General features: G+C 36.4%; 1 protein-coding gene across 1 annotated transcript in view; it reads left to right on the top strand.

Moving 5' to 3' along the window:
- Positions 1–25,552, top strand: part of LOC112049635 (uncharacterized) — a 45,437-nt gene that overhangs the window by 7,923 nt on the left and 11,962 nt on the right. Inside the window, exon 2 of the mRNA XM_024087603.2 lies at positions 12,288–12,617. Within this exon, the coding sequence (XP_023943371.2) occupies positions 12,288–12,617 (330 nt within the window). The remainder of the gene's footprint in view (positions 1–12,287; positions 12,618–25,552) is intronic.

Below are 25,552 nucleotides of genomic sequence, written 5' to 3'. Positions count from 1 at the left end.
AAACTGTATCAGTTATTTAACAACTTTGTTTTTGTTGATAGTTAAGAAATGCAAACTAACATTTCTTAAAATGCTATCATAAGTAAGTTATTTGAAAACGGTGTTAGTAATGAAAGTTGTTGTAGATAAAATTATCTATTTCCGTTTCTGTAATTAAGTAAACATAAGAATTAATCTTTAATACCGAATATTATAATATAGTTAGCAAAAGTTGATTTAGTTTTTTAGAATTTAAACTAAATTTAGATTTTTCGTTAAGATTCGCATATTCTTTGGTTTCGCGGAAATAAACCAAATCGTCGTCAGATTAGTCAGATTAAATATAAATGAAATTTGGCAGAGAGGTAGTTTCTAGTTAGTAGGTATCCACTAAGAACGGATTTCGCGATAGGGTCGGATTAAAGAGGTCTAAGGGCGGAGGAAGTCGCGAGCGTCCGCTAGTTCATTATAGCTAAACGGGATGACTCAAACAGTTAAGTCACAAGTAGATTTCAAAATACACGTGAGAGAATATAGATACACAGTATAAATACATTATACAGTACCGTACAGTACAGTTTACAGTAAACCGAGCCAGCACACTCGCACAGTTGTGTCAACATTGGCTATGCATTGTATGGATTGAATTGACGATGGAAAGAAAGTACGAGATATACTTCGACGCCTTAAGTTCAAAGCTCATTGGAGCCACCCAGCACCCGATCAACATCGCATCGCCTCGAGCAATTGTTTGTATGAAGCAGTATGGGCATACGCTCACTACATCAACTCCACTTGCATCATAACGGCGTCCATTCGTGGACATCCAGTACGGTCCTTGCTTCGAGCGGTTAGTATGGGTAGACGTTGTTTAACAACACGATGGCCATCTTTATATTTCCTGACGTGTCACGTAGATTTCCACCGTGGGTCATCTGTCGACAACGAGTAAACATCGATCGATCAGGCGGTGCTGGTGGGTCCAATGAGCTATGACCCTTACCTAGACCTTTAGCGCATTGCTGAGAATTGGAAGCCAAACGAAATGTTAACGAAAGAAACACGGCGTAACGCTATTTGATTTTGTTTTTTTAAGGAATAGTTGAAACAAACAGATGAAAATAATTGGAATGCGATTCCACTACTTCATAAACTTGAGGTGTAAGTACGCCTCAAGTGTCTGTAATTATACCGGAAAATAATAAAGAGGTAAAGTTTGTAGTAAAGCGGTGATAGCCCAGTGGATATGACCTCTGCCAGCTTCTCAGTTGTGTGCATTTTAAAATTAAATATCACGTGTCTCAAACGAAACTTGTACACCAGAGAATCCGCATTGGGCCAGCGTGGTGGACTATTGGCCTAACCCTTCTCATTCTGAGAGGAGACTCGTGCTCAGCAGTGAGCCGAATATGAGTTGATAATGGTAAAATTTGTGGTATTGTAGCTTACAATTTGTAGGGGTACAATACCACAAACTTTACCTCTTTAAAATGTTAGTACATGTATTATGTAAGAAGTATAGATGCTTTTCCATGATAATCTAATTATAAAATTACTATAAAAATGCTTATAAAAGGTAAAGTTGGTAATGTCCTTCAGTCAAATGATTTATCGAGGCGCAATATTTACTTGTACGCGTTTTGAAATCTCATCTGGCTTGATTAGAGAGAGATATTGGAACACGAAAAGCGGTAAAACAGCTTCGCATTAGCTCGTTACAGTGTACTCGTAATTCAAGCCAGCTAACCGGATTTTAAATATAAAAGCTGTATAATTGGTCGCACCGGCTTAGTGTCACCACCATGTTTGTACCACTAACCCAGGTGGTACCTTTCAGAATACATTAAGTGTTTTTGCTTGGATGCTAGCTTTTTAATAATGCTATATTTATAGTATTTATAGAATTGGTATAGTTATTTTCTTGGTACTTGAAACTTATTGCGTATTTGACTGCCTCCGTGGCGCAGTGGTATGCGCGGTGGATATACAAGACGGAGGTCCTGGGTTCGATCCCCGGCTGGGCATATTGAGATTTTCTTAATTTGTCTCGGCCGTGGCTAGTTACCACCCTACCGGCTAAGACGTACCGCCAAGCGATTTAGCGTTCCGGTACGATGCCGTGTAGAAACCGAAAGGGGTGTGGATTTTCATCCTCCTCCTAACAAGTTAGCCCGCTTCCATCTAAGACTACATCATCACTTACCATCAGGTGAGATTGTAGTCAAGGGCTAACTTGTAAAGAATAAAAAAAATAAAAAAATAGATTTCTCCGAAAATTGGCCTAGTGAGTTATCTTCATAATTGTCTTAATTTATGGCCGATTTTCAGCTCTGTATCATATAATATCAATATATCATTTGCATAAAAGTAGCATGGCTTTGAGCAAACAAACGTGCAGAAATGTGCCGATTGGGAAACGGTGTATCTAAACGGTATTGGCAGGCGAAAGTCAATTGTCTAGGCCTCGCGTGTAGGCGCTATTGAAAGTGAGCTCTAGGGTTGACACATGCGCAACACAGAGCTAGCGTCCGTGGTGGTTAGACCTCCGTAATCTTATGAAAGTTTGTTAGGACTCAAAGTGCGCTACGCAATTAGACGTAGTACTGTGGTTCTCAACAGGTCCTGGGTTTTTCGGTACAGTTTAGTATTTTACATTTTCTAAATTGGCTCAGATCTTATCGGGTAGGCTTTGGCTGTGACTAATTACCTTAGTCAAAGGCTAATTTGTCATTGAATAAAAATTTGACTTACGAGGTAATAAAGGTTCCAAACATCTTAAATCATTCACTTAGCAAGCGTAGTTTATTTATATTTCCTTTGTCGCCTGTACGAGTATTCGTCTATAGGTACTTTGCTTCGTAAAACACTTTAAAGATTACTCAGTCAAGTATTTAGTTCGCTTCTAGTATACCATAGTATATATTACCAATTATACTAGTAATTTTGTATTTAAAATTGTAAAGTATTTTAATAATTGTTTTTATTTTTTCATTTTCATCTCATTCCTTTGTGTGATGTGCATTCTGAATAAGCTTTTTTTTCTCCCCTTCTTTCCAAATGTTTTTTTACATTAGCACATACTTTTGCTATTTTCTCAAAAGTGGTAACCCTATAGCGTTTGAAGTGTTACCTGTACAGAGTGTTAACAGTTTTTTGTAACGGAAAGATTGCGTAGGAAGTAACAACTACATGGCTCACTTGACGTACATAATTAATAGTATAATGACATGACATACAGTTATATAAAACTTTAAGTGTAACGTGGCATTAGCCTTTGCCTGTATGCTAGTTGTAGGGTTGTACATGACAGAGCTCGTAAGGAAGGAAGTACTACCGCCCAAGTAACTTCGCTGTTTCAATTGGAAGAGGTGGTTACCGGTGTTACAAGGTAAGAAGTACAGCCTTCTACCATAGGTAAGTCTGTAGTCAACTATGGACTTTAGTTTGTGGTGACTTTAAGGTAGTAGGTTTTTTTTAAAAAGAAGAATATTTGCCATATCTTTTTAAATATGTATGACCAATATTCCCTTTCACCTCCAGTTAGTCGGGAAAGACTGTGTTAAGGAGGGGATCGAAACACCACCCCTCGGTGATTTGTCCGATCGCTCTTACCGTTGAGCAATTGAGGCTATTGGTTGAGGTTTTAAGTCCAGAGCCTCAATAGCTTTAGAGTTCAAGTAAAAAGCGATTTTTTTGTTATATTTTCCTTACTTAATATATAAGAAACGATCCAGACACTTAGCTTCGCGGCAACCCTTCGAACAACACCTTTATAGAAATATCTAACTTTAAGGGCCTTTAGCGACTCTTTGTTCACATCTATGACCAGGATCACGGGTACAGAACGCATTATTTTAACCCTCAAGCAAAGATTTTAAACTTATTTCGTGGTTGTTCAATATGAATATTATTGAAAGGGGTACATACCAGGATAAAACGACGAGATTTTTTATGTGGATATTTCGATCCAGTTTCATGGATCCTCAAGCAATGCTTCAGCAAGACGTAGCTTCTGTTCTCGGCTTCCCTTGGCTTTTTTCCCAGGGACATTACATAATACATGAGAGAGACATTACCAGGAATATTACAGAAACCATAATAGGTACTAATCAATCGCTTATCTTCGAGAAATTCCATTCCGTGTCAAACAGGCCACCCATATTAGTACCGAGATAAGACAAGAAATAATTTTGACGTCATAGCTCATTAGCGCAAAGTGACACATTGATTGGACAGTGACAGCCCTGATTGAGGAAACGTAATGAAATTTACGACTTCTCAGGAACGGCGTTAACTCAAAGTTATCAGTTAGTCAGTTCATTTTGTATTTTGAATTTGATAAACAATTAGTTCGAGCGTTTTTATCAAGTTGCCTAATATTTAACATTCTCGCGCTGCGAGCGCGGTCTAATTTTTTTTTCAAGGAAATAATGCCACAATAACAAAGTTTGTATTATATTAATATACTAGTATTCCCGTAGGAGGGCGGGGATAATATATAGCCTATAGCCTTCCTGGATAAATGGGCTATCTAACACTGAAAGAATTTTTCAAATCGGGACCAGTAGTTCCTGAGATTAGCGCGTTCGAACAAACAAACTCTTCAGCTTTATAATATTAAGTATAGATAAGCTGCCGATTTCCTGAATGTAAAAATAGTAAACTGAATTTTCGTGTGAGATAATCTACCAAATCTAAAAGGTTTGACGTTGTGTAAATCTGTGACAGTTGAGTTGATCCCTATTGTCTCCTACGTTATGTATGGGCTCCTCTACCATAAGGGCAATGTTTACCCTAAATAATAATTATTATTGTCAATAAGTATATGTTGCTATGTGTGTATGTTGTATTCCGAGATCTCTCCTTGCGTTAGGCAGTTATGGTATTCTGTTTTAAACGACAAACCAGATATTTCTATGGCTTTTATTATCATCAACCCATATTCGGCTCACTGTCGAGCACGAGTCTCCTCTCAGAATGAGAGGGGTTAGGCCAATAGTCCATTACGCTGACCCAATGCGGATTGGCAGACTTCACACACCTAGAGAATTAAGAAAAATCTCAGGTATGCTGGTTTCCTCACGATGTTTTCCTTCACCGTTTGAGACAGTTTGATTATACATAATCAAAGAGGTGATATTTAGTTTCTTAAATAAAATCACATACTTACATAACTGAAAAGTTGGAGGTGCTTGCCCCGGACCGTATTCGAACCTACGCCCTCCAAATCAAAGGCAGAGGATGAATCCACTGACTGGTTTTTATTATACGGATTAAAAATCCAAAGGATTTGAAAAAGTAATACGAAATTATAATGACGTCACTAAAAGCTTACATTTAAAAATAATAATTGATTATTTTTATAATTAAGTAGGTAAGTAGAATCCGTTTCATATAGGCTATGGCCTATTTATATATGACCTATATTTTATTATATTTGATCCAAATGACATCAAAGTCGTAAACGTGTGTAATATCTAATAATAAATTGTATTGTATGATACGTCTGTCTGTAGTATTAATTGTATCTATTATGATCTTATCTCTCACACTATCAGTCATTTGTTATCAGTCAAAACCTACTCACCTTTACTTTGTTTATTGTCTGACACCGATTTGAAAGATGAATCATTCGTACAAGTGCATTAGAATTTGAGCTTTATGACTAAGTATTTAGGTTCATTTTGTTATGGCGGTGTATAGTGTATTGATAATGGATAACGACTTTTCGATTGAGACCGTTATCACTTATCATTATCAAACTAAAAATAGTTTCAAGTTAATTTAGCCTAATTTTCTGCCTCGTTTGTCTATTAGTAAAGACCTGCCTCAAACTATGGAGTCCAAGGTTTCACGCTATGAAAATGAGATTATGACTTATATGTATAATTTTTGGACTTAACCACAGCCTGGATATGGATTTTATTTGCTAGTGGAGACCCATCCGAAATCAAGCCACATGCAATATCGATCAGTATACATACTTTTGTGAACATTGTTACTTCAGCGTGAATGGTCTGAACTCCAAATCTTCATACACTCGTATCAGCTGATAAACGTCCACTGAAGGACATAGGCCTTTTGTAGGCGCTTCCAAACTCAATAGTCCAGAGCCGCATGCATCCTGCGACTCCTGTGACTCGCTTGATGTCGTCAGTCCACCTGGTTTTCGGTGCGTAGCTGCCATTCCAACACCTTGAGACCCCAACGTCCATATATTCTTCGAACCATGTGTCCTGCCCATTACCATTTCAGCTTCGTGACCTAGCTGAGCTATGTTGGTGACTTTAGTTCATATGCGGTAAACAGAAAAGATTAGTTTATAGACAAAACCGCGTGCGTTTACCACACAAGCGATAATAATAACATTAATTAGTAATCAATTATAAGTTTTATGTGTTTTGTATCTAAGTCCGTGGCCCGCACTATCTGCGCGACATTGCGTTTTATTGATTTCACACCAGTTCAATGTCGCCCCTCGGAGATTTCACCATCTGCCTACTGGAGTGGTGGGTTACGTAACCATAGCCATATAAATTATTAATATGATTTTTTTTTTGTATTGACTATACAGTATACACATTTATCTATTCCGGGAAGTCCGTTTGCTTGTGGTTAAGTTAGATTTCAGACCCAGTATGTTTGTGTGCATAAACTGAAGTTACCCGCGCTGCATTCGTTCGAAAATTCAATCAAAATCGTTAGAAATACTGTACCTGAGTAAACTGACGAACACTACACACGGACGATTTAATTCAACAGTTCGACTTTTTAGTTAAAACTGAACGTCTGTGGTGCGGGTTAAAGAATGTGCCTTTAGCCACACTAACTCGCTGTTTGCCAACTCTCTACTATTAAGCACTTGTCTGTACCTACATATTATCAATACATCTAAAGCTAAACAGATTTATATTTAAATTTAAACGGAATTTATATGTAGGTATATTAATATTATAAAGCTGAAGAGTTCGTTTGTTTGTTTGCTTGAACGCGCTAATCTCAGAAACTACTGGGCCGAATTGAAAAATTCTTTCAGTGTTAGATAACCCATTTTTCGAGGATGGCTATACCTAAGCTATATATACATATTATCCCCGTATTCCTACGGGAACGGGAACCACGCGGGTGGAACCGCGCGGCGTCGGCTAGTATCGAAATATTTAATTACAAAAACTGTTCATAATAATTATTTTACCTCAGAAAGTAGATAAAACGGTGTGTAGGTAGGTAGAGGTAGGCATTATCATCTACCTGCATGTGGGCATCTTCAAATCACAAATGAATAAGCAAGCGTTTCCCACCATAGAATACGTCCTTACCTGCTATGGCATTGTTGTCTATTAATCTTTTGCGAAATTTAAAAAAAAAACTCATCAATAAATAAAAATCAAAATACATAAAGGCGCAATAAATTGCTTTTAATTAATTAGTGAATTATGCAACATTTACACATCATTGCTTGCAGGTGATAGGTGACGGCTTTTGGCTCGCAGTTTATCTCTCGTTTATTTTGAATATCTGCAATATTATTTTTCTTCCAAAATCAGACGTTTTAGACAGTAAAATTTAAATCTGTTTTTACCTTGTTGTGATTTTATCTCATACTAGCTGACTCACCCACGTGGTTCCTGTTTCCGTAGGAATACGGAGATAATATATAGCTTATAGCCTTCCTCGATAAATGGGCTATCTAACACTGAAATAATTATTCAAATCGGACCAGTAGTTCCTGAGATTAACGCGTTCAATCAAACAAACAAACAAACTCTTCAGCTTTATAATATTAGTATAGACTCGAAGGTACCTATTGCATGTTCTATGTACCTACTTGTACCGGTATTTGGAATGGAAACTCCTTAATGAAATTTTCCAATTGGATTCGATTACTTCGACTATTTGTTTTTTTTACTTTAGTCACTCGGCTCATCTTCATTCTCGGATAGACGTTGTCCGTTGAGCTTTGTCGGTAACTTTGATACTTCTGTGGATCTCCTCATTTCTAAATTGATCACGAGGAGGGACTCGCTAACTTACCTTCTTCCTTCTTATGAGGCCCTTCAGTCACCCGGCTGTTTTAGAGCAAATAAAACAAAAAAAGTCAAATATACCTTTCGTTTTTTTACCTACTGTATGACAATCCGTCATTGTTATCATACAGTAGGTAGATTATATTTGATTTGATGTTTATTTTAATAGATTGTTAATGAACCAAATTAGTGAACATGCCAGCACGCTTTCGTTTTCCCTTTATCTTCTTGTTATTATGATCATTAACAAACCATATTCTTCGGCTCACTGTTGAGCACACGTATCCTGTCAGAATAAGAGGGGTTAGGCCTTAGTCCACCACGCTGCCCAAATGCGGTTTGGCAGGTACACATGTAGAGAATTAAAAAAAATTCTCAGGTATGCAGGTTTCTTCACTATGTTTTTGCTTAACCGTTTGTGACACGTGATATTTAATTCCTTAAAATGCACATAACTGAAAAGTTGGAGGTACATGACCCGCACCGGATTCGAATCTACGTCCACCGAATCGAAGACAGAGGTCATATCCACATTATGATAATCCACATATGTTACGTGATAATCCATGTAAATATAATCACTCAGTTGCCGAAATTCGGTCATTAGAGCATCACGAGCTCAGTCGCTTACGACACCTCAGTGGAGACAGCGGAGAGTTCTCCAGCGAGTTGCACCGGCTCTCATAACAACAATCGGACCGGCAGAGTTATTTCAAACACGTCACAGCCCACTTAGATAGTCATCTATTGACACAGATATCAGAACAATGGGCCAGCCGTGGTCGGCTCGCACTATTGTTGTTGCTACACTTTATTAATATCATCTTGTACGGCCTACATACATTTTTAGTGGTGAGTAATTAGCAAATAGATAGCGATAAAAGACTATGAATAAAAACCGACAAGTGTATCATTATTTTATAGGTCAGGAATCAAATTGTGCAGGGTTTGTCGAGCTTTTTCTGAAATTTCGCTTCAAATGTGAAAAAGCCTGGGTTTGAATTGCGCAGTTTTTGTCGAGTTTTTCCCGAAATTCAGTTACAAATGTGAAGAAGCCTGGGCTCGATTGCCAACTGGAGTCTGTTTAGAATTTTAATATTTCTAAAAAGGCTCAGGTCTGGTCAGGTGGTAGGCATCGGGCATGACCAGTTACCACCCTGCACGGCAAAGGCGATTTGGCGTTCCGGTACGTCCATCCGAGGTATAGGTAGAAGTACCCCTTCCAATAAGCCGGCTTCCATCTTAGACTACATCGTCACTTAACATCAGGTGAGATCGCAGTCAAGGGCTAGCTTGTCGTTAAGAAAAAATAAAACTCGTCTAAGTTGTTGTCAGCTTACCATCTTGCCAAGAATTTTTGTGAAAACTGAGTATGTAATATTATTTTAATAGTTAACTAATCGACGCCGCGGTTTCACCCGCATAGTCCCCGTTCCCGTGAGTGTACGGGGACGAAATATAGTCTATGACATTCACAAATAACGTAGCTTACTAGTGGTAAAAGAGTTTTATAAATCGGTTCATTAAATCTAGATATTACCCTCTAAAATACCAGAAACTTTACCTCTTTATAATGTAGATAAGCTCGCGCTTGGTTACGATCTCGTCTGATAGATGAACCTAGTATGTAGATGCAGGTGCAGTGGTGGATTTACCAGTAGGCTAAGTAGGCGGCAGATTTTAGAGGGCGGCAAATTAGACCCAAAATCTTTCTCTTCTACACAAATAAAGAAAATGTAACGATAATTTTAATATTTTAGTCCTGTACCTCCTACTAAAATATTAAAACTTGTAATTTTATTGACACAGGGATGATGACAGTTTTTTAAATTGTATATAATGTAAAGCAATTTCGTAAAAGTAACGGGGTAACTGCGATCATTACTTTCGGAGCTACGGGGATTTAAAGGGTCCGATTTGCGGCGCTGCCGCGGATCCCTGAAAAACGCCCCATACAAAATGGCTCGAACTAATGACGTCATAGGCAATGTAATGATCGTTAGATTTGTATGCACGTTCAAACAAAATTACTAATATCTTTGTTATTTGTGCGTTTATGTTTATAGTTCATATATTGAAAAATGTCAACATTTAATGTTAGGAAGCTATAACTGAATGAACTTTCATCTAATTACTCATTTATTTTGCATATATTCAGACAATCTTTGCTTTTTATGTATAAATTAGTTAACATTGACCTAATTTATCCGAATTTATCATAAAAATCAATATATTCAAACCTAGTCACCATCCCTATTGTATTGATTCGATACCTATCGAATTTCAGAGTTCAGTAGGGACTGCAAACATTCAATAGCCTGGCGGCAAATTTGTAAATCCACCACTGTGCAGATGCAGCTCGCTAAAAAAAAATCTAGCGGCGCCCCTGGGGCCAACATCAATCAACCAATTAATTACAATGTTCAGTGTTCTGTACGTGTTAAGACTTCAGTCATTCAGTCGTGATCAGAGTGCAATATATGTAACATTACCTACCTCAATATTGTACAGGTTATCGACCCTGCGGTGTATGTTTGCGGTTTACCTATCGGGTTACTAGGCGCATACGTATAATTTATCTTATGTATAATTTATCGTATCTTACTACTGTTTCGTAATGCGCATTTATTGATTCATAATAACCGGACTAGACTGGCCACTGAAGTCTAGTTTAGTGGGCAACATATAGGCTATATCGCAATTTAAGTATGCTCCACTTTAGAGAAACTTTTTTTGTTCGTAGAACACTTTTTCGGTTTTGGATAGACCGTTTGCTCTACTTATCATTTTTCATCATTGACAACCCATGTTCGGCTCACTGTTGAGCACAAGACTCCTCTTAGAATAAGTGGGGTTAGGCTAATTGTCAACCACGCTGGCCCAAAGCAGATTGGCAGACTTCACACACCTAGAAAATTAAGATTTTTTTTATGTTATAGAAAATTATGCATTCCTCATTATGTTTTTTCGTCAGCGTTGAGATATGGATATTTAATTTCTTAAAATGCACTTGGCTTAATAGTTGGAGGTGCATGCCCCGGACCGGATTCGAACCTGGGCTATTGTAGCTCTTTGCTTAACTATTGTTGCTTTTTAATTTAATTTTATTTTCAATTTAAAATTATACGTATTTTTGACTCATTTGTAAATGTGGTTCTTAGCGCGAGCGAAAACGTCAATCTTTAAGGATCTATAGTGTTGCAATGACTTAATATTACATATTTGGTAATGGTGATAATATTTAGTCGAAAACTTGAAATTAAAGTTACGAGGGTACCAAACGCGAGCCAACTACCACAGGCACTTGTCCATAAAGACGTATTTACATAAGACAGATTAATGATAGACATAGCAAGATGTATGTAAACAGAGAGAGAGTTTTATTGTTGGAGCTATTATAATGTCATCTAGTCCATCAGGCGGAACCGGCGCCTGTCTGTTTACAATAGAGTACCTCTACAATAGATCACTTCCGTTGTGCGACGTGCTAATGGCTTTGGAAAGTGTACTGAGTATTGAAAGACTTATAGGCCAATACTTAGTTGTAAGACGTAACTTCTGTCTATCTGTGATGATCCACGAAATTATTGAACGTATTTTCATAAGATTTTCACCAGTGGCGTACATTAATAAGTGAGAATTTTCTTAATTCTCTACGTTTGTGAAGTCTGTCAATCCACATTTGACCAGCGTGGTGGACTAAGGCCTAACCCCTCTCATTCCTTATGACGCTAAGTTTAGAGCTTAAAAATCCCCAATTTCGACTGGGAAATATCAAATGAATCTTAAATATTTTTTTATCATTGGTCATGAAAACCTTTGGCACCCACTCCCAAAGGTTACGATGTGTGTATTGTGATATAAATACATAGATTACCAAGATATGGCAAATATTTTTTTATCATCATTAACAACCCATGTTCGGCTCACTGTTGAGCACAAGTCTCCTCTCAAAATGAGAGAGGGTTAGGCTAATAATCCATCACGCTGGCCCAGTGCAGATTGGCAAACTTCACACACCTAGAAAATTGAGATTTTTTTATGTTATGTTAGACCACTCTGAGGCACGGGAGTGTAACACTTGCAGCTTACTAACTCCTTACCCCGGGTAGAAAAATTGCACTAAACATTTCTAAAAAGCTAAGTATTTCATAGCCATTTAATAAGATTCGAACCCAGGACCTCGTGGTCATGGCCTAACCACTGGCCCAACGATGCAGTTAGGCTCTTCAATAATATAATTTTTATTCAATAAGTAAGATGTTATTCTTCTTTTCTCAGGAGAAGATCTACGACGAACCGTGCGAAGTATCCCGTCCTGCGACGCCGGATGTGCCCATAACGGAGTTCCAGAAACTGAGGCAGAACTTCGAAAACGCCTCCCAAAAAGTCAAAATTCATTCAGACTTGAAACCGGCGACTCCAATAAAACCAATTTTAAATAAAAAAGTGTGGAAATCCACGGAAAATGTTTCGGCCGACTTCAGAAAGGCGAAGAGAGCGGTGGAGAAGAAGTTCGCGACTGAGACTAAGAGATACAAGAAGAGTGACGCGAAGACTATGTTCAGCTTGCCCAAGAGAGAGACCCAGTTGGACGTGGACAGAGAGAATGTGAGTAAATACATTTTATACTTTTACTACTAAATCTTTACTAATATTATAAAGATATAAAGATGTACTTAACTATAGAAAATATAGCATATGACACTCACAAATAACGAGGTTTTATAGTGATAAAAGAATTTTCAAAATCGTTTCAATAGATCCAGAGGTTATTATTATCAGGGGGTATAATTTCTCAATTTACTGAAACTATTTTGAAAATTCTTTTAACACTAGAAAGCCTCGTTATTAAGCCTCTTAATTTAATTATTAAGTGCTGCAGCTCTTGTCATAGGCTATATTTTATCCCACGGGGCTAGTAGTGCTAATAGTTGTTCTACTTTCGGAAGAAGGTCCTGCTTCGGATGCTTCGGATTGTACATACTATGTACTAACTGACGCCGCGCCGTTTCACTCGCGTGGTTCCCGTTTCCGTAGGAATACGGGGATAATATATAGCCTATAACCTTCCTAGATATATGAGCTATCTAATACTGAAATATTTTTTCAAATCGAACCAGTAGTTCCTGAGATTAGCGCGTTTAATCAAACAAACAAACTCTTCAGCTTTATAATACTAGTAAAGATTCTGTGGTAATAGTAAGTTGACAGCACAAATACATACTATAAATGCAAAAGTAAGACTGTCTGCCTGTCTCTTACCTTTCCACGGCTAAACTACTAAAACGATTTAGATGAAACTTAGTATAAATATAAATAGTAGGTACCTTGGAGCAGAATATAGGCTAACTATTACTATTTATCCCCAAAAATTCATCCGATTTGTGAAAACTGAACTTCACGAGAACAGAGTCGCGTGGATCCGCTAGTGTCTAATTAGATGGGAACGGGAATAATGGTCATATTCAAAAGATATGGCAAATAAAGGAAATTTAAATGGTGGGTACCAATACCCAAGTTAACCCAAGTTAAGTGCAATAACCTGATACAATAATTATAAGTTAGTTGTAAATAGGTACTTTAAATTATCAATAACAGGAGGAAAAAATAGCATGAGCTTTTATATCACTGCATAAGTAAGTAGGTAATCCCCGACCTTTGGCGGAAAAGTAACTGCATCTTACAACTGCCAGATGCTGAAGTACTCTCATCACAACAGCTCTTTGTTTATCTCGAGCCGCGTGAGACTCGGTACACTCATCAGGCTATGCAATGAATCATTCTTTTAAGATCAGTTCAGATTTTTGGCGGCCTCCATGCCGCAGTGGTATGCGCGATGGATTTACGAGACGAAGGTCCTGGGTACGATCGCCGGCTAGGCCGATTGAGGTTTTTTTAATTGGTCCAGCTCTGGCTGATGGGAGGCTTCTGCCGTGGAAAATTACCACCCTATAGGCAAAGACGTACCGCCAAGCAATTTAGCGTTCCAGTACGATGCCGTGTAGAAACCGAAAGGAGTGTGGATTTTCATCGTCCTTCTAACAAGTTAGCCCGCATCATCACTTACCATCAGGTGAGATTATAATCATGGGCTCAATTGTAAAGAACGAAAAAAAATTGCAACTTAAGGCCAAGTTTCATAATTATAGAGAGTATATTTATTTTTAATAAATTACCCACAGACGTTTTCCTATACAAAACATTGACTTGATGGTGTGCAATGGAAGTTCGCGAGATAACTTATCACACTACAGTGAGTAAGCGTAGTTAAAAAAAATCATTTATTTTTTTTATACAAAGTCAATACAAACGACTGCAATTGTAGGCAGGTAGGCAGATATTGTAAATTATTTTGAAGAAATAAAGTTGGAATGTTAGACTTTAAAATTTTATTCTAGTATTGAAATCCAGCAAATTTATACAAAGAGTTAACACAAGTAAATACTGTACAAGTTTTTAAAATAATGGTACACTTAAGTTGTATAATTTTTTTACAGAACATTTTATTTAAATCTGGTCATCTCAATGAAAAAAGAAATATTAAATTCAAAGCTACTTCTATAAAACAAGAAAAAAGTATCATTTTACATTGGTTATTTAATCCGAATGTTTAACAAAAATCAGATCTCTAAAATCATTACAGTATTAAAAACGTGTGATTGCGTTTTTTCTATTAACTAGCTGACGTCCCGCGGTTTCATCCGCGTGGTTCCCGTTCACATAGGTATATGGGGATAATACATAGCCTATAACTTTCCCCGATAAATGGGCTATCTAATCTAAAAAAAATTTTCAAATCGGACCAGTAGTTTCTGATAGAGATACAACGAAAGAACCAAACGAACTCTTCAGCTTTATAATATTAGTATAGATTACGGGACACCCTATATAAACTGTATATAAATACTTATGTTTTGCGTAGATACAGGCAAACACTGGAATATACCCTTGCTCATCACAAATATTTTCCATTTGTGGGAATCGAACCCACGGCCGTGGATGCAAAACCAGAGTTACTATCCACTGTGCCTCGCGGTCGCCTTAAGTTGTATAGAACAAAAGGGAACTACCCTCTTGTTGATACAAATATATTATAATAAATAATTTTTTTTATCATAATTAATTGCGAGAACATCTCCATCATCGCAAATTTATGACGACAACTATTTATTTATTAACCGACTTCCAAAAAGGGTCCGATGATGAAGACGAAGGACAGTGAAGAGAACTCCTCGACGGTTCACAGTAGCTACCTTGTGTTTGGACTTGATAAATTTGTATTGATGAGAACTTTCCACCTAGATGGGTTGTGACTGTATTAGGGGTCTGGTGATGAAGACGAAGGATAGTTAAGGGAACTCCTCGACGGTTCACAGTAGCTACCTTGTGTTTGGACTTGATAAATTTGTATTGATGAGAACTTTCCACCTAGATGGGTTGTGACTGTATTAGGGGTCTGGTGATGAAGACGAAGGATAGTTAAGGGAACTCCTCGACGGTTCACAGTAGCTACCTTGTGTTTTGACTTGATAATTTTGTATTGATGAGAACTTTCCACCAGGATAGGTTGTGACTGTATTAGAGGTCTGGTGATGAAGATGAAGGAGAGTTAAGGGAACTCCTCGATGGTTCACAGTAGCTACCTTGTGTTTGGACTTGATAAATTTTATATTGATGAGAACTTTCCACCCATATGGATTGTGACTGCATAGGGGGTCTGGTGATGAAGACGGAGGACAGTCAGTTCACACTCAGTAGGTGTGCTAACACTAAAAATTAAAAAATAAAAATTTTAATAAAAAAAATTCAACCGACTTCCAATTCAAAAATTAACCAAAACTAAAAAGCAAGAAATAACTTTTTACCTATGTCCTACCTTCTGATCAGTTTGAAGGCGGTGCCAAGCCAGTGATGTTTTAATTCAAGCCGTTTAAATTACAAAATTTATGTGGTTCTTTCAGAAATGGCTTTAATTAAAACATCAATGGCTTGGCACCGCCTTCAAACTGATCAGAAGGTAGGACGACAACTATTTATTTATGTTTAGAGTAATCAAGTGAAAAGTGAATCTTATTTCTTTGTGTGTAAGGTCGAAAGTTCATTACATAAACACTGTTGACAGTAATCTGCATACCGTTGGGGGGGAAAGGGATGCAAACAGAAAGTTTGTTTGCGTTGAATAGAGATAGAAACGATATTACTTGGACTAATTGTTTTGTGTACATGCGCAAGAAAAAGTGGTTTGATTATATTTATTTGTTTTTTTTTTTCAAGTTGATCTAACACACAAAATACAATCAGCTGCCTCGCTGGTTCAGTGGTTAGTCTGTAATTACGGAGGCACGAGGTCCGGGGTTCGAGTCCTGGGTCGAGCTTTGAAATATTGAGATTTTTTTTTCTTCCGAGATATTCTCTTAAAAAGTTCTTACCCTGGAAAAATATTTCAACATTTTAGTGTTAGGTAGTAACAGTACTACAATAGTTCTTTTAAGGAGTCACACCTATCTACAGTAAGAATAGCACACGTCCTCGACATATATCTCGTGAAGAGAAAATACATACTGTCTACTAATAGCGACGAAGTCAAAATGTCTCTCTCCCCTTTTCGATTCTCCCGCTATTGGGAGCTATTTGTCTTTTTCTCCTCTCGAGATAAAAGTATATCGCCGTGCGCATCTTGTTCCTATAGGAAAGCAACACCCACTATGAAAAATTATAATGACGTGAACCTTAATGCTTTGTCTCAACTGAACTCCAACACATTTTAGTACTTTTTCTAGCGAATAAATAATGTAAGATAATGTTCCTTTTGTAGTCATTGTAGAAATATACACCTTAACAAAACATTTTAACTCATTATTAAGAATCTTATTTTAATTGCTTTATTTTTCTTTTCGAAAACCAGCGATCAGCGCACGCCTGTTTAAACACGAAAAATCTTGTTTACTTTGACCGTGGCCGAATTATTGTATTGCCGACCTTCACCGAATAATTGTTAATTAACAATTATTTTACACTTATTAGCTTGAACAATAAATCGTTTTTTTAATTTTAAATTACATGCCCAATACTTGTGATCCCAGTCACAGACAAGGCGTGGCAACAAACCCCGAGAAACTATACAAAATCCACTCCCTCCCATAAAGGGGAGGGTATTTGGACATTAAACCCATCACGCTGCTCCATAGGGGGTGGTAATGTTCGATTCTTCAACGATCACTACCAAATGTTAAATTTCTCCAGCGTGAGAAATTTTAATTACAATTTTTTGGAAAAAAAAATCTCCGTATTTTACAGCTCCACTCAAGACTCGAACCTAGGACCTCGTGATCCGAAGCCATGTAGGCTTACCACTGAGCCAACGAGGACTCTGTAAAAGATACAAAGATGCGGCTTTTGTTTACAACTGTACAGAACTAACGCACAATAGTCACCATTATCTGTGAGTCAGGCTCTGCGGAAAAATGACACGAAACGTAATAAGAGAACGGTTATATGGTGGCATCCTTTTATCGTCCACGTTGAAAACCCTTACCCTTCGAATTTTACAGACTTTTATATGTACAATAAATATTATAGAGTTTGTTTGTTTGTTTGGTTGAACGCGCTAATCTCAGGAACTACAGGTAAGGAAAAATTCTTTCATTGTTAGATTAGAGTCCACTTATCGAGGAAGGCTATATTTTATACCCGTATTCCTACGGGAACGGGAACCACACGGGTGAAAATGATATTTGTCTATTATTTAAGAAGAAGAGTAGCAGCGTTGTTTGTCTGTTTGTCGGTCTGTCTACGCGCATATAAAGTTGAAATGAATACACAATTATACCAAATCCTATAACTGTTCAAAATTCTAGCGGTTGCAGTTTTTGTATACTACCTACTTATCTACCTATTCTACCAAAACTAAGCATTAATTAATTTACAAATAAACCTAATGTTTTTCTAATGATCGTAAAGGGATCCATGTAAGCCCATCGCAAACCGAGCCCAAGGATTTCGCGGTGTAGCGTGTTAGTTGTAAATTGGCCGGCGATGCGCTCTGTTTTACTTCAGCGGCCATTTTGAAAAAAAAACCGCGTTTTTCGCAAATGTCAACGACGCCATCTTGGATTGTCATTACCAAAGGTTTTCCGACAGTAGCAGTTGATGTTACAAATGTCAGATTACAGTTTGTGCTTAGCTATAGAAGCGATTGAAGTAAATAGTTGCTAAAGGTTTTTTTATTAAGTAATATCAGAAGTTTTAGTGAGTTATTTGTTGTTTGAAAAATCCAAAGTTATTGTTTACTTGTTCAGAAAAGGTTGTTTATTAAACTTAACAGTGTTTAAGACCTAATTAATCTCAATATATTAGCCGTAATTAAAAAAAAAACAACCAAAAAGTGAATTTTAATAGTGATGTTCATTGATTATGAGATCGATATCGACTGATAGGTAAGAATTCAAAATTATTTTTTTAAACTTGAAATGAGTAGGTAAGTGACAAAAGTCAGGCTGAAATTCGTGAGCTTCGAAAATCAATTCTGGTATTTGAGTTTTACTAAAGCTAGAAACTTTTAACGTAAGTTATTTCAACTTAACTTATTTTCAGTGTGTGACCACACACTGTGTGTTATCGCTGAGTTGTACTGGCGCCGATTACGTTTGATTTTGAAACAGTGAATCAATGTTGTTTTATATTCGTATGACTGGTTCATATGAATCAAGAGTGGAGAATTATTTGATCTCCGATGGCATTGATTCATTGGGATTCATAACAATGGAGTAAATGGATTGTTTAAAGTTATAATAACATATTATGTTAATGACCCGTCTTATATTTAATGGTCATGCACCATCACACATCGTCTATATCAGAGTATTACATCGCAAGGCATAACTTTCTGGTAACACAATTGACTTGCGCCCATCTACGAATACCTGAGGTATACATAATCATAATTGTTAAGTCTCACGTTATTGTAATTTCATTGAAAATCATACCCTTCAGACCGAAACACAGGGATGTTGCTTAGCTTTAATAGTCATAGCGGAAATACATCCCAGAACAAGCGCTATGATAAAGGGTCTTTATTAATAGTCTATTATTTCTATTATTATAAACCTACACTCTTAGATTAATAATAGGTCTCTCAGGGCTACTGCTCAGATACCAATAATTCTCTAAGTCTATTGTCGTGGTCGTAATTCTGTACGATCAAAAGAGCTAAACATACAGGCTTAAATTATAGGTACATATAGATAAGACTAGCCCCGACGCTTCGCGGTTTCACTCGCTTAGTTCCCATTCGAATACGGGGATAAAATATAACCTATGCTACTCACATATAACGTGGTTTTCAATAGGTAAAATATTTTTTAAATCGATTGCACCGAGACAGCCTCACAATCTTTATAATATTAGCATAGATTATATAGGTAGGTTATTAAATCATTCTATTCCAACGTTCGCTGCCACGCTACCGTGTCTGCATACATAAGTAACAAAGGATTAATTACTGAGGATTTCTCATTAGGTTTTTGCCGCGTGCTTTGTGAGCATAAACGTGATCAGAAACTTATTCATTTGGGTCGGGAAATAATGACGATTAATAATAATGGGTTATTACAGCGCGTTTGCCACGTGGGTCGTGGGATTCTCGTGACAAACGGCGGAAAACCTCAACCTACGTTAGTTAGAAAATATCAAAAAAAAGTTTAAAAAAATATATTTACAATTTATATTGCTGAGAAGTTATATTTCAAGGTTTATCTCAAATTTAAACCCAAAAATACTTTATTAATATTTCAAATGCGAAAGTTCGTCTCTCTGTTACCTTTTCACAGCGAAACCATTGAACAGATATATAGATAGATAGTCATAAATTAGACCTTGAAGAAGAATACACGCTATTTTTTATTTTTTTTTTAAGTCCAACAGTTTTCACAAAACCTGCCAGAACCAGAACCAGAACCTGAAAACCATCACCAGATTTTGAATTGGAATTGCGTGCGTTCGGTAGTAATATTTTTTAAAATTGCGCTTTTATAAATATTGAAGTAAAATTATAAAAAAAATTATTAATTTTACTTCAATATTCACCAAATGTGTTATTAACCACCAACCTACTCGTATGTAATGGACCACTTTTATGATCGAGTAAATTATAATTTTAAGATTAAAAAAAATGTATTGCATCAGCCATCAGCTAGACCTACTTAATTATTATAGCGATAAAATTACACGAAAAAATAACAGCGGCGTAATTTTTCCACTTTGTTTTACAAATTACAAACTAATGTTTGACTTTCGATAACACAACAGATAAGGGCGGTGACATCACTACCGTGTGACGATTTTACATCTTACAGTTTACTACAAATTCTTATAAGACATTAGGGCATTTATTACTATTACAAAAAACCCTTAGGATGCTTTCGGAAGTTAGCTATAGGAACACCAAGATACATCCATCGTGTTTGGCCTCATGTTACTTGGCAAATTCTCTGAATACCATGGATGTATAAGAAAAATCTTAATAGCAACCTAGAGTTTCGGTGGTTGGCGGTGCTATTACACCCCCGTGCTTCGGAGAGCACGTAAAGCACGTTGATCCTGCGCCTGATCTTATAATTGTCGTGTTGGTCTATTTTCCCATCGAACTATGAAAACACTGGGAATAGGGAGTGCACCTGTATTGGCGCACACAATTGTGCACTATAATATTTCCTGCGTACGTACAGGAGGATATTAATTTCAATATAAATTTGTGGGTTTTGCTAAATATTAATTTCAATATTAATTTTTTGGGTTTATTTAAATATTAAGTATATTTTTTTCGACGTAGACACTATGTTACATTTCTTTGGCTATACTCGTGTATAAAAGAAAAGGTATAGGTTAGTTTAAGTATAGTAGTATGTCATCGATTGACCTATACTCATGGCTATTTGATGGCTGTAATAAATGGCGATGGTGGTGAGTCATGGTGTATTTCCGTCCCGTGGTACGAGGCTATGGGGTGTTCTAAGTTACGACGAATGGGGTCCATACGTTACACGATATAGACATAGAGGCAATCAAACTAACACACCCTGAAACTGTTATTGCTACAAATCTCGTGCTAAATAATCTAAGGTACTACATTGTTTTAAGAATCGACTTATAAGTACTATATAATACGATACGAGTAAAATAGGTAGAATAAGCTTCTGCTACTGCATAATAAAAACCAGACAAATGCGAGTCAAGAAATATAGACAATTTATTTTATTTTAATGAAAATGTATTATAGTTTTTCGTTCTATTCCTATACTTGTAAGATACTTTTCCTATTGTTGTATATTCGATCGTCAAGGAATTCCTTAACCCTAAATCCTGTAGCCACAAGTTCAGGACTCTGCTCAGAGTTCTTCTCTCGCACGGTGAATCCATGGAATGCTAAGATATTCGTCTCATATTAGACCGTGTTATCACAAAACATTTTATTACTTATTATTTTCTAAATTTCATGACTCAGTTCAGCGAAAAGTTAATACAATTTTAAATTTTGATTTCCTTGAGAATAGCGAAATAAACATTTTTTGCTACATAAACTTACATAACTCAGTTAAATATACATCGTCATTGTCCTTGTCTAATAGATGTTATGTGTATAAATAAATAAACTTTAGTTACTCGTATAACAATGGGTACGAAACTGACTTTTAATCTTCAATGATTTATATATGTTGATCATTTTTCGAACGATAAGTTTTTATTTCATTTTAATTGACATGGGTTATCTTGTAGTGTCTAAACAATCAAAAGGTATAATAAAATGGGTTTTATTGCCAATGGTAATGCCGTTTTAACATTCACTAGTTTGCGCCTGTAACTTCGTTCAAATTCATATAAAAAAAAAAATTAAAAGAATTGGATTCATGATAAATAAAAATATAAAAAAAAAATAATTTTACAACTGCCAATAGATTCTGATAATATTTCTGGTACATATTATTTTTGTTTGTTTACACTAGATAAGAAATCCGGAACTATTAATAATTTAATAATAATTTGATGTATGTATTTGGACGCGCACTCGTTAAAACTGAAATGAGTAGACAACTTTAGGATTATTGGTATCCTTTTTATAACGTACGTTTCTAAAAGTAATAACAATTCAAACTTTTTGTTTTTAAATTAGAAATTATATCATAATCAGCACTGGTTATTAAACCAGTGCTGATTATGATATAATTTCAGTTGCAACTGTTTCACAGCTGAATAAATTGTTATTCAGCTGTGAAACAGTTGCAACTGAAATAAGTTGATACGTTTACATTCAAATTAGTGCCAATATGAAACAGTTATTTTTTCTGGTAGGCAGGAATGCCTATATCGGTTGCACCCATTAAGATAGTACGGCGGTAAACATCAAAGGCGTTAAATCATTTGTCTTTCTGTGTCACGGGGCGTCCGTCTGTCTGTCGGTTCAATGTTTTGGGCGTCGTTATAATTATGCGATATCGGTGTAGTGATGCGAATTATTTATATCGATATTAGTAAGAGAAAGCGTACTTTCTCCAAAGTTCTAGCCCTTTTAATGTGTATCTTAGTAATACTAAAGAGCTTGTCCGGGGAAATCTGAAACTACCGTGATTCCTATTTATGTCACCAAGCAGTAATGATGCTGTGTTGCCTTCAAAGCTATGATTGATGGTGTAATTACAAACAAAAGGCATCTTTCTCCCTGGTTGATGGACGTCGAGCAGAACCTAGTACGAAATATTTCTTGCAGTGCCTGCCTGCCAGCGAACTGTTACTCTGTTTATAGGCGACTCATTTACATATTTTTAAAATATAAAAAAAAAAAATACCAAATCCCAGTGTTGATCGATCGCCCGCTAAATAGAGGACTTACTTCATAAAATGTAACGCAGGGGACTGAATTGCGAAAAACTTTTAACAATTAAATAATAATATGTCAAATACTAAATCACTCTAACGATCGACTAATTAATTAGAAGCAAGTCAAATTAATTGAGTTCCGGGTTATTAATACAATTTGATTGTAAAGACAGACGTAGGCATGTCGACTCATTTCATCGATATCGATAAGTGCGTGCGACAGACATCACTACACTTTATCATAATTGTTGTTGTACAATGTTTGGTGACCTAGCCTCGATTGCGTCGATCGTTCAAGTATGCAACACTGAACTAAGAAATGGAAGCAGCTTTTTAACTGACTTCTGAAGAAGGGGTGTGTTATTCGAGCGTATGTATGTAGGTTTATTATTTGGTACACTTTACAGTCTAAACAGTTTGAATATGAGCTGTGTCATTCCAGTCAGGGTTTGATATTATTTTTCGTTTTAAGGCTCATAGCAACTTAAATTAAAATTTCCCGTATCCGCAGCAAGATTTTCGTTTTCACTGTCTTCTCCTGTCTTCTCCTGTCAATCAAAGAACAGCGTGACGCCATGACGCGTGACTTTCAATTACCTCACACTAAACGTACCTATACGCAAAGAATAGGTATACCGTTGTGATTGGGTTAAAAAATATATACCTATATTTATTATTTCCAAGTAGATGATGTTCCTTAGACTCGTACGAAGCGTTTAGGCTCTTCGTTTCTGATTCGCACTGTGAAGTTTTGGATTGCCTTTCCAGCTTTCATTTTCCTTACCACCTCACACTAAACGATGCATTCTTCATCTGCAACGTGAGTATGTTCGAGTCAACTCATAGGAGAGGCCTGAGAGAGTCGTTCCGTCCTCTATCTTTATTTCAGCCTTCGGGTCTCATCAGGCGATGCTTCTGTGCTCGCCCAAACCCCCGGGTGTCGCCGTAGTGGTCTCACATGGAGCCATCGGCACTTACTCAACACGAAAAAAAAAATCAAGTCAAGAGTATAAGCATCTTCTAGGTAAGCGCGTTCTACCATTGGACCGCATCATAGCTTACTGTTAGAAATTATTGCAGTCAAGCGCAGGCCAATACAATGTAAAAAAATAACTATTGTTTTATTTAACTTTTCCTTAATTTTTGGCTGTTATCACTAAGTACATTACTAAATGACAAGGTAAATAAAAACTAGACACACACAAACAACGAATTCCATTGAAACATAGATCATTGTACTACGAAAGATGATATCATTATCTAATTGTTCCGTTTAGCGTAACACCATCCCAATTATCGTATATCAACAATGCGTTAAGAGCTCGCCAGTTTCTTAATATTTCAAATTGGTACACGCCCCTACGTCGGAAGCTCGTATCGCGCTTAAAAAAATTAAAAAAAATTGTGCAAAGTTTTTAATAAAAATTTTGTCATACGCTTTACTCAAAACCAAGTACGCTTTGTGAATCTCTGAAATACTCAAAACTAAAAGATACAAAAATAAATACGTGTTCTATTGTGGTTAAAAAAACTGCGCCTATAGCTTGTGTAAACGTGCTTCTGTGGTGGAAAAAGTGTTTATTTTTTAATTACAATAAAATCAATTACTACAGCAATTAATTAAACGTCCTTTGTGTTGTGTTTAATCAGTTACTTTGTTGTGTAGATATAAAAATTATTAAAAAATAAATCCCCGTGGCTTGTGTTACTATAGATAAAATCGTTTAATATTTTTGATTTTCTGATAACATTGTGTATTTGTGAGGAGTTAAATCTTGAAAATTGTCATCCTGACCAAGCTTTAAGACTCAAATTTTAAAAGAAAAAAGTGGGTGCACGGTAGTGCACCATCAATTTTGGTGTGTGTTAAATTCGGAAAAATCTATAACTCATAGGAAGTGCAATATACCTAATTGTTTTTTTTTTAAACCAACAAGGAGTTCTTTGCGCCCGCGCACCAAACGTTCGTGACAATTGATTACATAACAGTTTACTGTATTTTAAAATATCATCCAAAATGTTTCCTAAAGGTGACTTCATCATTTGTTTTTATACTTTATCCATATTATTTTTATACTCACTCTCAGACTCATAAGTAATTTTCCGATTAATTATTGTTTAATTATTATTGTTAATATCAGTGGTCTTATTAAGTGCCTACAAAATGTGTTACGGACGCTCGCTTGCTGTGTATTCACATTGTTTTGATAAGTCACGCTCGAGTGTTACAATAGTTGTTGGGCTCTTTGTGTATGTGCTTGTTTGGGAAAGTACTACTGACAAGCGTCTATGTGTTCTAGCAGCATTGCTGTGTTAAATACTGTAGTATCTACTACTTCTTCACTTAAAACTGATGCATACAAGCCTGCAAGGCCTGTCTCGCCTGTATGTAATTTTGCTGGCGATCTTAACCTCCATGTTGGAACTATACTGCTTGGCGGTCGTACCTACTTCCCTGAAGCACCTCGGTGCATAGAGCTACTAAAAGGAGACTCCTTTTTTTTTCTTTTAAAAGAATATTTGACATATCTTTTTTTTAATATGACCAATATTCCCACTCCCTTATTGTTAATGTGCAGAAAGTACGCTGATACCTACCTACTTTGGGGACACATTTGCCTGTAATTGTTGTGTGCATTATAAAAGAACCATTACTGAGACCTCTCCTTATA

This window comes from Bicyclus anynana, chromosome 8, assembly GCF_947172395.1.
Source record: "Bicyclus anynana chromosome 8, ilBicAnyn1.1, whole genome shotgun sequence".
In the NCBI taxonomy this organism is placed as follows: domain Eukaryota; kingdom Metazoa; phylum Arthropoda; class Insecta; order Lepidoptera; family Nymphalidae; genus Bicyclus; species Bicyclus anynana.
This window is presented reverse-complemented; position numbering and strand designations above follow the sequence as displayed.